At 30.4% G+C, this 17,363-nt stretch overlaps 4 protein-coding genes across 4 annotated transcripts in view; 3 read left to right on the top strand and 1 right to left on the bottom strand.

The window, feature by feature from the left end:
• The window catches only part of LOC108777861 (gephyrin-like), a 3,575-nt gene extending 518 nt beyond the window's left edge, over nt 1-3,057 (top strand). The window contains exons 2-11 of the mRNA XM_018544843.1: nt 352-548; nt 623-799; nt 1,078-1,330; nt 1,453-1,519; nt 1,603-1,714; nt 1,803-2,078; nt 2,208-2,341; nt 2,419-2,609; nt 2,695-2,801; nt 2,868-3,057. Of these exons, the coding sequence (XP_018400345.1) occupies nt 352-548; nt 623-799; nt 1,078-1,330; nt 1,453-1,519; nt 1,603-1,714; nt 1,803-2,078; nt 2,208-2,341; nt 2,419-2,609; nt 2,695-2,801; nt 2,868-3,057 (1,704 nt within the window). The remainder of the gene's footprint in view (nt 1-351; nt 549-622; nt 800-1,077; nt 1,331-1,452; nt 1,520-1,602; nt 1,715-1,802; nt 2,079-2,207; nt 2,342-2,418; nt 2,610-2,694; nt 2,802-2,867) is intronic.
• A 1,958-nt stretch (nt 3,058-5,015) lies between these two features.
• On the top strand, nt 5,016-10,352 carry LOC108777860 (gephyrin-like). Its single transcript, XM_018544842.1, has 10 exons — nt 5,016-5,044; nt 5,118-5,304; nt 5,527-5,802; nt 5,904-5,970; nt 6,038-6,149; nt 6,438-6,713; nt 6,841-6,974; nt 7,060-7,250; nt 7,331-7,505; nt 10,219-10,352. The coding sequence occupies exons 1-10, from the start codon at nt 5,016-5,018 to the stop codon at nt 10,350-10,352; spliced, it is 1,581 nt and encodes a 526-aa protein (XP_018400344.1).
• Nucleotides 10,353-10,934: 582 nt separating this feature from the next.
• Nucleotides 10,935-14,745, top strand: rb (adaptor related protein complex 3 subunit ruby). Its single transcript, XM_018544935.1, has 9 exons — nt 10,935-11,004; nt 11,163-11,744; nt 11,825-12,130; nt 12,210-12,477; nt 12,563-13,273; nt 13,366-13,659; nt 13,729-14,000; nt 14,122-14,486; nt 14,598-14,745. The coding sequence occupies exons 1-9, from the start codon at nt 10,948-10,950 to the stop codon at nt 14,743-14,745; spliced, it is 3,003 nt and encodes a 1,000-aa protein (XP_018400437.1). The 5' UTR covers nt 10,935-10,947.
• Nucleotides 14,746-15,099: 354 nt separating this feature from the next.
• Nucleotides 15,100-16,161, bottom strand: LOC108777859 (soluble lamin-associated protein of 75 kDa). Its single transcript, XM_018544840.1, has 4 exons — nt 16,148-16,161; nt 15,568-15,929; nt 15,319-15,495; nt 15,100-15,251 (listed from the first exon to the last, which is right to left on the bottom strand). The coding sequence occupies exons 1-4, from the start codon at nt 16,159-16,161 to the stop codon at nt 15,130-15,132; spliced, it is 675 nt and encodes a 224-aa protein (XP_018400342.1). The 3' UTR covers nt 15,100-15,129.
• Between the last annotated feature and the right edge of the window lie 1,202 nt (nt 16,162-17,363).

Here is a 17,363-nt window from a genome sequence, read left to right as displayed (position 1 = left end):
ATATATATATATATATCTTTAAACTTTATTATATTTAAAAAAATTAAATAATTTTTTTGTATCTTAATTTAGTAAATAAATCAGTTCAGTTGTATATAAATCTACATACAACTGACTTGAAAGAAAACGAAAATCTTTTATATAACCCGCAATATATTGTAAAATATAATAAGATTCGTGACGTAGTGACTACTATACCTAATCTAGAAATAGTCGATGTAATAATTACAAAACCAATTAAAAATATCATAATGGTAATTATACTATATATTACAATAAATATGTATAAAAAAATAAATAAACTTGTGTATTATTAGTCTTAATTTTTATTTTATTTTAAAATTGACATAGAAAAGATTACTTTCAATATCCGCAAATCAGAAAGCTGATGTTATTTTTATTACTGGTGATATTGGTGACTCTACTGACAGAGATTGTATAAACGAAGCGGTTAAAGCTGTAGTTATTAATTCCAAAGAACTTTCCAATAAACTAGCAACTTCAATAATGAGCATAGAAGAAGATCTGGAAAGAATAACGAGTTATAGGTAAACTTTTATTTTTATTCATGTTCTAATCGTAAAAATTTACACACAACTACTTACAATTGATTTATTCTCAGAACTGTATGTGGAATACGAAATGAGACGTTAGTTATTAATTTGTCCGGCACACATGACAATATTTGCATTGCAACAATTGCAGATACACTGATAAATACGTTGAATTTAATACGCAAGAAAGATGATCAAGAGTATGAGTCGCTACTTGTCAATGTATCTTCTACCGATTCTTCCGAGCAGGTAAAGTATATTATTTATATTAAAATTAATATCGTAAAACAAATTTATAAAGATGATATAAACATAGACAATAATACTACTCTTTGCATATAGAAAGAAGATCAAAATTCAAATTTTTACCATCCCGAAACTTCTGATGAGACTTTTTTTTCGGCCAGTTCTTCATCTGTAGGAGTAAGATATATTCTCTGTTCAATAAATAACAATTTTATAATATTATAAATATATACAATTAAAGATATTTATAGAGTACAGACTATAACGCATGCGCAAGCAATTGCAAAATGGAATGGACACCTACACTTTCTTTAGAAGAAGCAATAGAGGAATTGAAAGAAATAGCCGTATTAAATACAATTGAAAATACTGAATTGATAAAAATAAGTGATGCTTACGGTAGAATATTATATGAAAATGTTTATTCGAAATATAACATGCCACCATTTAGAACTTCCAAAAAGCATGGATACGCAGTGTTGGTATCTGATGGACAAAGCATGAGACAGGTGTTGAACGATAACAATACAGTAAGATAAATTTGACGAATATATCTATTTTCTATATGTATATTGCATATATATTTTTTGTTGCATATATGCAATAAGCAACAATTATTAGAACTAGCTAGAACTAAATAAAATTTGTTCAGTTTCCTCCAATTTCGCTTCAATGTGGAACGTGCGTATGGGTGAAGAGTGGAGCGCCTGTTCCCAATGGTGAATAATTATAAGTTATAATTACATTAATTTATCGTTTGCATTATAATAAGAAATCAACTATCGTTTATGTCCGATTACAGAAGCAACAGCGGTTGTAGAAGAGAAAGATACAAAACGAATTAAACCTCGTTTAAATAACGACAAAGTGTATATTGAAATAATGAGTAAACCACAACATGGGCAAAACATTAAGTAAAAATTCAATATTTTCATATCAGACAAAATTTTATTTTTATTTATCAAATTAGTTATTTTATTTATGTATATATTTATTTCAAAGTCCTATTGGTTATAATGTAAAGAAAGATGAAATTATTATGAAAAAATACTCACGTATTGGACCAGAAGAGATGGGAGTCCTGGCAGCTTCTGGCTGTAAAGAAGTTGTAGTCGCTCAGCAGTTGTCTATAGGTGTATTATCCATCGGCAATAACTTAGAAGAACCCGGAAAACCTTTAAAACTAGGATATGTTTACGATATTAACAGATTAATTTTAATTTCACTACTAAAAAATAATGATTTCTCTTCTTTGGATCTTGGAATCGTGAATAATATGTGAGAGCATTGAAAATTTATTACAATTTCAAATATGCAAGATAATATATTACTTTAATAATTTTTTATTTACTAAATTTTGTTCAATAATTATATAAATAATTTTAAAAAGCAATTAATTTTTTGTAGATCATCATTCATACGAAAGAATATCGAGGAAGCTCTACATAAAGTAGATATACTTGTGACAACAGGCTTTGCTAATGATAAAGATTTATTGAAGAAAATTTTAGTAGAAGACTTTGAAGCCGCAATACATTTTGGTACTTCTTATTTTTCTCATTAATTTTCAATATACAAAATGACATACTTTTCACGTAACTGTATCCGTTTCTTTCAGGTAATGTAAATATAAAACCAGGGAAGTCAACCACACTAGCTACATGCAAAATCAATGGTAAAATAAAGATTGTTTTGTGTTTGTCGGGAAATCCAGTAACTGCTTTCATTGCTGCGCAAGTATTCCTTTTGCCTCTTCTGAGAAAGATGTCTGGCAATATATACACGGAAAAGCCTTACGTACCAGTTTATGTAAGTTTAGTCTCACGTAATATATCATAAAATATAGAAAAAACACATATATATTTAGTATCATAATATTCTTATAAAATTGTAGGTAAATGATCCATTTATTCAGCATCATCGTCCTAGATTAGTGTGTACATATTTGAAGTGGTCCGATAAAGATAATGTAGCAAGGACTTTTAGCATGGGTAATCTTTTGTGTTTGTCGGGAAATCCAGTAACTGCTTTCATTGCTGCGCAAGTATTCCTTTTGCCTCTTCTCAGAAAGATGTCTGGCAATATATTCAAAGATAGACTATGTAACATCGTAGGTTCAAACGCACTTATACTATTACCAGCAAGTACGACAAAATGGGAACCGTCTAAAAATGGAAGAATGGCAGTATTACTTTTTGACTGTCCAGAAAAGTACAAACATCCATTACCTAATCTTTTCAATATAAAAAAGGAATAATGCAATATAAAAAAAAAATATTTTTTGTTTTACGGAAAGTCATCGATATAAAAAGATTCAATGTAAGATTTCGGGGACTGTAGAGTGCATGATGGTAAAGTATTGATAAGCATCGCTCAAAATCAAAGCATATCAACATTTTACAGTCAAAATCATATTCATTTTAATTTTTGTTGCGTTGATGACTCTGTGTTTTGGCTCGATCCAAAATTAAAATTGGACAACCTTAATACATTAGATAATGAAATAGAATTTCCAGATTTAATTACATAATAAAGATTCTGTTTTATCTATTTTAAATGATTAATGTTTATTTAATTAAACAGCTAATTAACAATTAAATAATTTTTACTTTACAGTAATAAATAAAAAAAAAATCATTAAGTAGATATACATAGATAATGCAGAATAATTTTAACATAACTATTAAATATTTATATATGACAATAACTATTTGATTTGACTTCAAATATGCATTTACTACTTTTTTATTTCGATTTCTTTTTCTTTAAACTTTAAAGTGATACTTTTATTATAATGCATTACTCATATATTAAAAATAATACGACAAATATTAATAAATATAAAAATTTGAAACGTGAAAAAATGTGTCAAAATTAAAATAGCAATAGGAATGAAATGAAAAGTTAAAGTTATAATTCGTATATGATATATTCTTCATGTAATATTAGATCTGACTTATAATTGTAAATATATTGCGCATATATATTATATAATAAAATCTATTTTTAAAATACAATATTGTAATGAAAAACGTGTTTCTGTTAAAAATATTAAAATTATTATATATATATATATATATATAATACATATTTCTAATATATAAATTTAATTTTTTTATTATATATATATGTGTAATAGAATATATAAGAATTCGTTATTTAAAACATGAAAAAATCTGCGGTATATTATAATACATATGTTCTAAACAAAGTTGACATTTTATCCAAGTACAATCTTATTATTAAGAAAAGAGAAAAAATGTAAACAATTTGTCACCATGAAACATTTCTGTGAACTATTTCGACGGTTAGAACTAGTCCAACCGACAAACGTAGTAGCTGCTACAAAGCATACGCACGAAACGGTAAAATCCTTCGATAACAGTCAGTATAACATACGATAAAACAACATTAAAAGAGATTAAAATGATAATCAACTTTGGAATTATAATAAGTATGTTCTGTAAACTGTAAAGTATATTCTTCATACATATCATACCATTCTGAAAGAAACTGTGTGCATATTTAAGTAAAATCCATTTATTTAAATAATAGATTGTAGTAAAAAGTATATATATGCTAAATTGAAAAATTAAAAATATTACAGTATATTTTGCGACAGTTTCTTTAATTATTAATAATTCTAGTAAAATAAATACAATTTTCACATATTTTATAATTTTGTCACATGAAACAGAATTTAACAGTTTTTTTGTATATACATGTATTAAAATATAATAAAAAATATATTTGATAATCAGACTCAATATATATGTCATAATTTTCAAAATTCTAAATCTATTATGATTATTTAGTATGTATATAAAATGAAATGAAATAATAAGATTATCATAGTTATAGATGACAGTGAGACAGCAGATAAAAATATTATTGATAACGTTAGTGACATTCAGAATGTGCTATTAACTAGGATTGTAGATGTACAATTTGAAGTAATGACAATAAACCCAGTTAAAACTGATATAACGGTAACTACATATATATTACAAATTTTCTTGTTTTATTGATCACTACATTTATTTTGCTTACATGATATAGACCGAACTACTTTTTGCGAGCAATAAAAATGATGTTATTCTTATTATTAGTAATAATGTGTCTATTAACAGACATCTTGTAAAAGAAGCAATTAAAAATATTAGCGATAACCATGAAGTTTCTAAAAGAGTAACAAGATCGTTATTAAACATTGAAATGACACTGAAGGAGATTACGCTACATGAGTAAAAAACGCTTTACTTCTATTTAAGTTGAGATTTTTATAATTACAAGTTTTATAATTGTGATTTGTTTTAGGACTGTATGTAGAATACGAAATACAGCATTAATCGTTGATTTGTCGTACCTGCACAAAAATATAAAAAATTACTTCGCAGCAATTACAAATATGATACTGCAGACGGTACATTTGATACGTATAGACAAAAATGAAAATATTTTGCTACACGACATCGCATCTACTTCCAAGGCTAATTCTACAGAGGTAAGATACTGTTTGCATTAGTAATAACGTACAATTTTATAATATTACGTATATATTAGTTTTTAATACAGAGAGAAAACAAAACTACCTTAAAGCGCTGCACAATATCTCCTGTGTATGACTTATTAGTAAATTCTGTAAGTCTGCAGTTAAAATATTTTCTATATTAAAGATAAAGTAAAATTTTTTTAATATTGTACGTACGATTAAATTTTCTTATAGGACACGAGCCCGAATAAGCGTCATAAAAAATCATTTCCTATGATTTCTGCAGCAGACGCACTGCTCAAGATGAGGGAAATAATAAGTAAAAATAAAAACGAAATTATTTTTGAAACAGTGCAGCTAAATGATGCATATAATAGAATATTGTGCGAGAATGTGGAATCCGCTTATAATCTACCACCATTTAATGCTTCCACTAAACACGGATACGCAGTAATGGTAAGCGATGGAAAAAATTTAAGGAAACTGCTACATGACGACGACGAAAATATGGTAAATTATATCAGACTCGTATGTGTGTGTGTGTGTGTGTGTGTGTGCGCGCGCGCGCGTGGGCGTGTGACTAACTGAAATTACGGTACAAAATTTTTCAGTTGTCTCCGATATCGCTTCAACCTGAGACATGCGTGTGGGTGAATACCGGAGATCCTATTCCTGATGGTAAATAATTATGCACATTACTAATACTTATCTATTTGCAGTAAAAAATTAACTGTCCATATTACAGAAGCAACAGCAGTTGTACAAGCGAAGGATGTAAAACTAATAGAAAACTTCGAAGACTGTGATGATATGTATATTGAGATATTGGTTCAACCACAGTACTACGAAAATATTAAGTATAAAAGTCCATATTTTTTATACTATATATTTTATATGGACAAAACACCAAAAAATTACGTGATATTCTTCGCAATATATAATATTAGAATAAATTATCAGATTTAGATTTTAAAATTGTAATTTGACTCTTATTCGCCCTGTTTAACGTATTAATTATTGTTATATAAAAAAGAGTCCTTGAAATCTTCAATTTATTTGTTTCCATATTTTTTATAAACACAACGATACTGCAGATTTTATATCTTTGTAAAAGCAGTTAAATAACTTGTTTGTTTATCTTGTAGACCTATTGGTTATGATTTAATGAAAGGAAAAACTGTCGCAACTCCATATACGCGTATTGGCCCATCGGAGATTGGACTTTTAGCAGCTTCGGGTCGTAAAGAAGTCTTAGTCGCTAAAAATACACCTATAGGTATATTATCTATCGGAAATAACTTAGAAGAACCTGGAGAAATTTTGTTACCAGGATTTGTCTACGATATTAACCGAATTACTCTAATTGCATTACTTAAAGAGAAAGGTTTCAATTATTTGGATTTCGGAATCGTGAATAATATGTAAGGATATTTAAAATTTTTCCCCACAATTTGTATGCTGATACTCTTTATTTCATGTACTAATTGTGATTATTTTAATTTTTCTATGATAATAAATATTTAATTCAAAAAATAATTTACATTTTAGGATAGCATCTATAAAAAATAAAATCGACGAAGCTTTAAAGAAAGTAGATATACTTGTAACAACAGGCTCAACTAATAACAGAGATTTAATGAAAATTATTTTGGAAGAATATTACGAAGCGGACATACATTTCGGTAATGTTTCATTCTTATTAATATAATTAAATATATCAAAAGAGACATACACGCATCCTGTTTTAACTTAAATGCATTTCTCCAGGAAACATAAATATCAAACCAGGAAAGTCAACGATATTTGCAACGTGCGAAATTAATAACACAAAGAAGTATTTCTGGTGTCTACCAGGAAATCCAGTATCCGCTCACATTACCGCGCAAGTATTTCTTTCGTCCTTTTTGAACGAGATGTTCTTCAACTTCTACTCGGAATATGCTGTAGTACCAGCTCGCGTAAGATTATTGCAACCTCGTATATTATAGAAAAAAGATGCGATATATATTAATTATATTATAATTTTATAACCTCGTAGATAGAATGTGAATACATCTTGCATAGCCGCCCTAGAATGGCTTGGGCAATTTTAGGATGGGATACGAATGCAAACTGTGCATTAGTTTATACCAAGCAAAATGCCATTACTGATAAGCTGGTTAGTGCTATAGGAACCAACGCAGTCTTGATGCTACCAAAAAAAGAAGACGGAAGTATAAAACGTAAATCATTTGAACAAGCCTTACTTATCAAAATTCCCAACAAGTTCATTAACAATTATTTAATACATTTCCAAAGTTGAAAAAGATCAAAAATGTACATGGCTTGTTTGAAATATTTAAATTGTTAATTTTTTGACGAAATAGTTAGATACTATTATATTTTTACTTAATCTAACATAGTTATTTCGTTTGACTTCTCTTTAATGTTCTATTTTTTATCTTCCATGCTTTTTTTTTTCTTCAAAAATAAGATAATAATATTCTATACAATATATTGTAGGTACGTTAAAAATATATTATTTTTATCTAAATGACATTTAAATATATATATATAATCCTACAGTATAGGCGTATATACATAAAATAGTGGTCTGCAAATGGATCTATAGTTAGACTTTTCTTATGGATATTTAATATTAATTAATTTAATATTGACCTGTTCATTATTTAAACGATAATAATTAATTACTTATTTGGAGTACTAAATAGATTGAACAACAATGCTTTTAATACTGAAAATATTATCTTTCAGTGTTAAATTGCTCAATATTAGATTTCTATAAAATAAGTTGTTGTATTATTATTGTTTTTTGTTTTTCTGTCATAAATCATTTAAATCTTCAAACACGTTTAGCGAACAAAATCTCACAGATATAATGATATAGTTTTCATAATCATGGAGATATTACTATAGATAGCTAGTTTTAGACAAATTTTTATAACTACCAAACCTGATAATAATAGAGAGAAGAATAGGCATTATTAATTACTGATATTGTATATATATATATGTGTATATATATCATATATATTATATATATACACAATTTAATGCATTGTCAATATGTTTGCAGAGTACAATTGCTTAACAATATATTACAAAGAATAGTTTGAAAATTGAAAATTGGAATAATTTAAGCTTAAAAAAATATTAATAATTTTAAAAAAGCATCAAAAATATTTTAATAGAGCAAAACACATACCAAGAAAAAACAAGGTAGAGAAAACGGCAATATTGTTAAGCAATTTTTAATCTCTTTTATTATAATAAATACGGCTCATGAATGGAAATTATAAACTATATTATAAATAAAATATTATAAATAAAAATTTCCATGCAATTGATAATTATTCTCGGCAGATATTTTAATTAGAATGAATCTTTTATATCTTTAATCGTGCATGAATTTTTTCAGCTATTTCAACATTTGTAGATCAATTCGAAAATCCGAAATTAAAATAATTATAACAAATAATATAGAGAAACAGGACAATGAGTCGATAAATTACGTTAAAAATTTTAATAAATTAATTTAATATATTGCGAACAGCTTACTAAAAAAATTGCAAGATAAATCGAGTGTAATACGGAGCTGTCTACAATGGGAATCGAAGGCGGTCTTGAAGTCATTAAAAAAATCGTAAGAAATTAACCAATTACAGTTGATTATTCCTATCACATTCGACTGTAATTGGTAGATTTCTTGCAACTAACTGAGACTTTGATTATTTGTGACTCCTATTGTAGATCGTATAAAGGAAACGAATGACAATAAGTGTAAACGCTTAACTTCTACAAATCGGTGGTCGACCAATTCTTCATTTTTTTCTAGATCTTTCATCTCTTAATTGAATATACAGGATACATCACAATTAAATTATAAATCACACTCACCATTTCCTCTCAGCTAACCAAGTTGTCAATTTCATAAGATTTCTCTCGTAACACTCGCAAAAACGTACAAGTAATTTGCACCATACTTTGCGCGCTATTCTTGAAGTTAAGACGCGAAGTTAACGAAAAGTCGAATCAATTTACAAATACAGCCAACGGACGCGGTTAAAAAATCATGCGCCTTGAAACACATTCGCGATAGAACTTAAATATGTAAATTCCGCGAAATGCAAAAGCAATCAAGAACCACTACACTAGTTACTTAATACGTATCATATCCACGAACTCTTCGTCGTATTAAATCGTACAATTCGTATATTACCCTGCATTCTCGAGATACAAAAGGAATGACCAAATTATTTTCAGAATTATTAATAGATTAATGAATAATGCGTTTGACACGCGTTCAGTAAATAGACACATTAATCTAATTTTCTCATCCTCCTATCGTTCGATACATCGCAACAAATAAACCGCGCAACACGCGCAAAGACAAACGACAAGCGCATAGCGTCTCGTGAACTGTGGAGACGTCGCCAGTTACGCGAATGGTGGGACAGACGAGTCAATCAGCCAATCAACGTGCACGACTTAATCTGATTATTAAAACTCTTGGTATCTCATCGATATTCGCGATATCGTCGTAATCAATCGTAAATTTCACTGCGGTAGGTTTCACGATATGATTTAGATCTATTGTTTTCAGCTGAAAGTCTTGTATCGCTCATCTGTTCTCTTTTTTTCTCCAACATAAAGAAAAAAAGAGAAAAGATGAACCATACGAGAAGTTCAGCCGAAAAGACGGCGACGAACGGTAGTGTGACGTACGGAAAGTGTATGTTAAGTGCAGCTACACTTTCCGTGATGTGGAATCGTGAAACAAATATGGCCGCTCGCTGAGGACGGCTGTCAAAAATCAGAGAACGAGTGTCCTGACGCGTGGATAGTTTCGGGATACTTGGTCTCTTTTTTTCCGTTCGGAAAAGCATTGTCGTCTCGCGATAAGATAAAACGAAAGAATGTTGACAGCAGCCGCGAATATGTCCAACAATGGTGGCTCTTACAGTGTCGAAAGGCCGCCCACTCCAGATGCGGATCTCTTTGATACCATGGAAATTCCTTCCTTCATGAGTGGATTATTTCATCCCGAATACAAAAAGTAATTAACCTAGAAGTGACTTACGTATGATTTCGTTTATCTAAAAAAATCATTTCTTCAACCGCAAAATGATATAATTTGAAGCCAGCTAGCAACATACTGAAACTACTTTTGTCATGAATATTGAGTTGTATCTTTATCTGCATCTTATTATTTATATCTTATTAATAGAGATACGTTTATGTTTAATATGATATACAGACTGCATTCGAGAGATGTGCTATGGATATCGTTATATCATATGTTTAATTACTCCCTGTTTTCACACAAGTAATACTAAATCTAAGAGTTATGTGAATATTTTATATTCAGATAATATCGTCATTATTTGATCACATTGGTGACAAAGTTATTAAATAACAACACAGATTATAACTTCACTTTTAACGTGAATAAAAAGAAACATGTATTTAATTAAATTAAGACATTACAAATGAGATTTATCCAAGTTCTGATTTTAATGAGATGCAACTTTTATTGCTTATTAAACGTAAAACTGGATTGAACGGAATAGCATTGATAGTGCATTCTCCAAACACAGTCATAGATGGACATTTTCATAAAAGTATATCTGTTTCAGGCACGATGATCTTAAAGAGATGCTAGACAGTAATAAGGATGGACTTAAATTAGAAGCCATGAAACGTATTATTGGGGTAATAACATGATTTAGATTTAAGATCATATTCTTGAAAAATATCATATATGAAAATACTTGAGAAATTTATGTATAATATTTTCACATTTTTGTGTGCAATATTTTTCAAGAATATTGAATTGATTAGTTGTATTATTAACAATAACTTTCCTTTAGATGGTAGCCAAAGGAAAAGATGCATCAGAAATGTTTCCAGCTGTCGTAAAAAATGTAGTATCTAAAAATATTGAGGTAAAAAAGTTGGTATATGTTTACCTAGTTCGTTATGCGGAGGACCAACAAGATTTGGCACTTCTGTCCATATCGACATTTCAAAGAGCTCTGAAGGATCCCAACCAGCTCATAAGAGCAAGTGCTCTGAGGGTATTATCTAGTATACGAGTTTCGATGATAGTACCCATTGTGATGTTGGCCATTAAAGACTCAGCTAGTGATATGTCGCCATATGTGCGAAAAACTGCTGCTCACGCTATTCCTAAATTATATTCATTGGACCATGAACAAAAAGAAGAATTGATAGCCGTACTTGAAAAGTTACTGTCTGACAAAACTACCCTTGTGGTAGGCTCGGCAGTAATGGCTTTCGAAGAAGTGTGTCCAGAAAGGATAGATCTTATCCATAAGAATTATAGAAAATTGTGTAATTTATTAGTGGATGTTGACGAATGGGGTCAAGTGGTTATTGTTAACATGCTCACTAGATATGCAAGAACACAATTTGTTAATCCAAATACAGATGTAAGTATATATATCTTTGAGACAGAAGAAAGGAAAGAGCTAAATACATAGTTCTAAAATAATTTTTAAAATATTTGCAGATTTTAGAAGAAGATGAAAATCGGCCATTTTATGACTCTGATTCTGATTCTTCCAATACAAAGAAACCAAAGTTTATGTTAGATCACGATCATCGTTTGCTGCTAAGAAACACGAAACCTTTGTTACAAAGTCGAAACGCATCTGTGGTAATGGCGGTTGCTCAATTATATCATCATGCAGCGCCTAGAAGCGAAGTTATGACCGCTGCAAAGGCACTAATTAGATTATTGAGAAGTCATAGAGAAGTGCAGAGTATTGTGCTTCATTGTATTGCCAGTATATCAATTACGAGAAAAGTAAATGCGGTACCTTGACATGATATAAATTAATCTGTTATTCAACTGACATTGTATAACTAATTCGTATTCATTCTACGTTCAACAGGGAATGTTTGAGCCTTTCTTGAAATCATTCTTTGTGCGGACTTCCGATCCTACTCATATAAAACTTCTAAAACTCGATATATTAACAAATTTGGTAACTGAAACCAGCATCAGTGTGATACTGAGAGAGTTTCAAACATACATCTCCAGCAGTGACAAGGAATTTGTCGGCGCTAGTATTCAGGCAATTGGTAGATGTGCAAGTAACATCAAAGAAGTGACTGATATGTGTCTCAGTGGATTGGTATCATTGTTGAGTAATAGAGATGGTAAGCTTCTTTTACAGTATACCTGTTATATTTTATATTATACCTTATGCCATTTTAAACATTACGCACTTTTATTTTTCCACAGAGACTATTGTGGCAGAAAGTGTTGTAGTAATAAAAAAGCTCCTGCAAACGCAACCAAATGAGCACAAAGACATTATTGCTCATATGGCTAAATTAATGGATTTTATTACGGTGCCACAAGCCAGAGCATCTATCTTGTGGCTCCTAGGCGAATATTCTGACAGAGTCCCTAAGATAGCACCGGATGTACTTCGAAAAATGGCGAAAAGTTTCGTGAATGAGCAGGATATAGTGAAACTGCAAACTTTGAATTTGGCCGTGAAATTATGCTTGAACAATCCCTCGCAAACAAAACCGTTTTGTCAGTATGTCTTCCAACTTGCCAAATATGATCAGAATTACGACATCCGAGATCGCGCGCGTTTTCTACGGCATTTTATCTTCGAAGATGATGGTGATGTGAAGAAGCTTCCACAGTTCGCGAAGAGAGTTTTCCTTGCACCGAAACCGGCACCAACTTTAACATCTAGGTTTAAAGAATCGGAGTATCAATTGGGTACTCTGTCTCACTATCTGGATATGCCATGCGTAGGATATCGACCTTTACCACCTTTTCCGGAAGTTACGCAAGATCCATCTGTGCGAGATGTTGCGCTGCCTACCTCGAAAGAGCTCAGAGAAGAACGTCATAATAGAAAAGAAAAAGAAAAGAAAAAGAACAAGGAAAAGGCGAAACCTTTCTATAGTGATGAGGAAAGCACTCCTGCTGAAGGTATAGTCTGATAACATTTGCACCTGTATTATGTGCTTAAATTTTCTATCTTTAATTTTGATCTTAAATTTAATTTTAATTTTCAATTTCAGAATCGGATGACCAATCATCCGATTCATCATCAAGCGAATCTTCAGATGAAGATAATGATTCTTCAGAATATACAAGTGAATCAGATAAATCCGAAATGGACAGTGGAAAGAAAAATGAAATAAAATCTGACGATTTTGAAAGCGAATCATCGAGCGATGAAGAGTCAGATTCTGAAAATGAAGAGGAGGAAAGCGAAACTCAAGAAAACGAAGAAGAAAAACCGAAAGCTGTTAAACAAGAAGTGAAAGAAAAGCCAAAGAGCAACTTTGATCTATTATTAGATTTGGATGATGGTTGGTTTGATAAAAAATTAATTTAAAAAAATTAAAATTAATGCATTTATTACATCTCTTTTTTTACAGTTATTCCAATGACTCCTGTAATGACGCCTAGTTTGGGTGGTTTTCTTACTCCAATTAATTCAACAATCACAGATAGTGTTCGAGAAGTATCGACGTCGTACGTTCCATTAAAAAAAACTACTTTATTAAATAGTATCGTAGGGCACGGTTTAAAAATTGAATACAGATTTACAAGATCGCAACATTTAGTTAGCTCAAGTTTGGTTAGTATCGAATTAACATTCTCTAATGAAAACAACGATGTCGTTAAGGAAATTCAAATAGGAAACAAAGTGAGTAATGTTTCAAGTATATATATATACTTGAAATTTATATATATATATGTGTATAACATTACTGTTCATATAACTGTTATATGTTAGATATAAAATATTTTGTTCTTATCTCTTTCAGAATTTACAAAAGGGTATGTTTATTTATGATTTTACGCAAATATCGTCTCTTGATGCAAACGCTACGTTAGCTTCGACGCTAGGCATTAATTTTAATGATTCCACTCAACCGGCCAATTTCAACTTTGATTTCACTATTAATGACGAGAAATATTCCTGTCCGGTCAGTATTAAACCACCGATTGGAGAAATAATAAGATCTGTGACTTTGCCTGAAAGCATGTTCAATGTGGAAAAGGCTAAATTGAAAGGTATGAACGAGCACATAGCGAAAATACCATATTCTAAAAACAAAAATGCTCTTCCTCAAAAAGTGTTTGAGACTGCAAATGTTGCAAGAGTATCTAATGAGGATGAAGTTATTCGGTAAGATATGCGTTTATTATAAATCTAATTACATATTTCATAAGAGAGTCTTCAATATATTTTGTAAATCTTAATCAAGTATAAAAAATTAAACATTGTAAATTTTTACAGGTTTGCCGCTCATACTTTAGCGTCTAAATCGTTGGTATTGGTGACAATAAAATTCATTGACGCTGGACAATTAGAAGTTTGCGTGAATTGTGAAAAAATGGTTATAGGATCAATTTTGTTAAACGAATTTAAGAGTAATTTAAAATAAAATGAATATATTCTATTTGTGGGATTAAATAATATAAATATGTTTCATACATTTATGAGGCAATTTGAATACTCCTTTTTCGTTAGGTAAAGGTAATTTTTTTAAAATATATTCCATTTATATATATATATATAAGATTTATATATATATAGTATGTATATATATATTTCTCTAGATATACATGTGTGTGTGTGTGTGTGTGTGTGTGTGTGTGTGTGTGTGTGTGTGTGTGTGTTGTGTGTGTGTGTGTGTGTGTGTGGCGTGGATGTATATACATGTATATATACATACATCTACAAGTATGAGTATGATGTATAATTACAAGTGTATAAATATTCTGTTACGCCACGTGATGGTTTTATAATAAATTCTAACTGCTTTTTGTCATAAAACTGCTCTTTTTAAATTACACCATATTAATTGCTGTGACTCACTGACATCACAATCTGCTATCTCCCAGAAACGCAATCGATACTCCTTACGACTAGTCAGGAATGTCTTCAATACTACATAAGAAAAGAGTTCTCATATTATACACAATAAATACATAAAATGTTGAAATTCGATACTCACTTCTTAACATTCCGCTGGAGATCGGCTTCGAAAAACCAATGTTTTCGTTTGGAAAACGTGCGACTACATCCGATAGGATTCCTGTACCGAAACCTTGATTCCTATATTCCGAACGAATATACGCCGTATCTACTACAGGCATTACGTATCTCTCTTTCGTTAAGAATATTTCCGTACCTATACGAATAATTAAGAGAATATTGCATTTGTATTCTCACATTTTGAATTTTTCTAACATCATTTAATTACCTATAGGTTTAACGGTATAAAATCCGATCGCTTTGCCTCCTTGCCACCTTAGTAAAATGATATCGGACTCATCCACCAAAGTATACAACGACTCGTACCTTTCCGGTCGTGGTGCGTCGAAATTTGGATAAACGATCTGGCTCAGTATGTAAAAAAGCACCTTATCACGATCCGTTTGGACCTCCCGCCATTCATTGTCGAGTCGATCGCAATAAGCATCATTAACGTCGATTATCTCGTCGTTTAATTTTACAGCTACGAAATGAGTGCCGTCGATGCAATCTATGCGATGGACGTCGCCCTGAATGTTCAAACTCCGTAGATCGAGTTGAATCGTTTTTATTTGTACATATTTTTCGCATCTAGGAAACGATATATATTAGTTGTAAAAATTTTTTTTCATATGAAAGTGTGAGTAACAACAGCGAGTAATTTATGTTTTACAGATGAAAATCGAGGGAAATGCTCGCAATGAAAATATCATTACGTAATCGACTAATTTTAATATTGACAACGTGGCAGGCTAATCAGATTCTGAAACAAGTAACATGAACTCATAGAAAATAAATTGATTCATCACCTCGAACATATCATCTCGACGGAACAAAGACGCGAGTAACGTCGTGATAAGAGAGAAATATATATTCTACTAGAGTGCCGTACGAAAAAGTGAAACTTATTATCTGATAAGAGGATAGTAATTTAGTTGTCACTCTTGAACTGTTTTATCGGTAAAGTATGCGTACGTGACAAATCGAGTTTACTATGTAGTGTACGCCACGCGGCAAACAATTTTCGAATTTGACACGGAAATTTACGTACGTAATTTGCAATGAATAGATTTATATTGATTTCGTAGCATAAGAAATAAGAATCGTGTTTTTTCTCTATGTTCTTAATACGTATTTAATGCGTGAGTTAAAACTGATTAAGTAACTATAGTGTGTGTTCTTTAAGGTGGAAAGTGACAATTTTTTCATTGAAAGTAACGAAGAAATTTATCACTTTTCATTTTTCTGTCTTAGGGAAAAAGTTATAAGATGTACTTGTCACTTGTACTTCTTCATTTTTTTTTTTTTCTTCATATGTTAGAGAACAAAAGAAAAAAGATGAACGGTGTAAGCAAAGACATAGAGAATGGACTGCGTGATCCCGTATCTAAATCTAAGTAGTATCAATGAAAATGTGGTCGACGAAAATGAGAGAGAGGGTCCGTGGAAGACGGCCATCTCTATCTTTTTCCATTCGATGGTGTAATGGAAGAGAGAATGAGAGAGAGAGATGGCCGTCTTCCACGGTCCCTCTCTTTCATCCCTATCGATCATTTTGACACACGGATCGCGCAGTCCATTCTCTATGCTTTGGGTGTAAGAGATTCAAACTAAAAAAAGGTCTGTTCTTTTTAACTGAATTTATTGTTCAATTCATCTTTTCTTTTTTTCTCCAAGATGAAAAGGAAAATAGGAAAAATAAATTATGTAAAAATTTATTTAAGAAAAATAGGTTTAAGGACTTATGATCGCTATTCAGAATTAGCGATCGCATAAGATACATAAAAAAATTACCGAAAACAGGATTTTTGCATTGAATTACCAGAGAATAATTAGAGGAAATCATTAGTGCATTTAAAAAACATTTATTTTCTATGATTATATATATATATATATATGTGCACTAAGTTCTTGCAAAGTTGAAATTCCCTGCATTAATTTATGTAGGTATATTACTTTCTTTTGCAATTTTTGCGTAATTTTATAAATTATGGAAACAATAAGGAAGTAATTATTATTTTGTGA

The sequence above is a fragment of the Cyphomyrmex costatus genome, unplaced genomic scaffold, assembly GCF_001594065.2.
Source record: "Cyphomyrmex costatus isolate MS0001 unplaced genomic scaffold, Ccosl1.0 scaffold474, whole genome shotgun sequence".
NCBI classification, from domain to species: domain Eukaryota; kingdom Metazoa; phylum Arthropoda; class Insecta; order Hymenoptera; family Formicidae; genus Cyphomyrmex; species Cyphomyrmex costatus.
This window is presented reverse-complemented; position numbering and strand designations above follow the sequence as displayed.

Bases quoted from the DNA above. Each gene is read 5' to 3' on its own strand.
- LOC108777860 (XM_018544842.1), top strand. From the start codon at position 5,016: ATGACACTGAAGGAGATTACGCTACATGA. The intron at 5,971-6,037 runs GTAAATAATTAT...TCCATATTACAG, and splicing joins CGGAGATCCTATTCCTGATG to AAGCAACAGCAGTTGTACAA. The intron at 6,150-6,437 runs GTATAAAAGTCC...TTTATCTTGTAG, and splicing joins CAGTACTACGAAAATATTAA to ACCTATTGGTTATGATTTAA.
- rb (XM_018544935.1), top strand. From the start codon at position 10,948: ATGCTAGACAGTAATAAGGATGGACTTAAATTAGAAGCCATGAAACGT. The intron at 11,745-11,824 runs GTAAGTATATAT...AAATATTTGCAG, and splicing joins TTGTTAATCCAAATACAGAT to ATTTTAGAAGAAGATGAAAA. The intron at 14,001-14,121 runs GTGAGTAATGTT...TATCTCTTTCAG, and splicing joins AAATTCAAATAGGAAACAAA to AATTTACAAAAGGGTATGTT.
- LOC108777859 (XM_018544840.1), bottom strand. The intron at 15,496-15,567 runs GTAATTAAATGA...TTATTCGTATAG, and splicing joins TTATACCGTTAAACCTATAG to GTACGGAAATATTCTTAACG. The intron at 15,252-15,318 runs GTGAGTATCGAA...TTTCTTATGTAG, and splicing joins CTCCAGCGGAATGTTAAGAA to TATTGAAGACATTCCTGACT.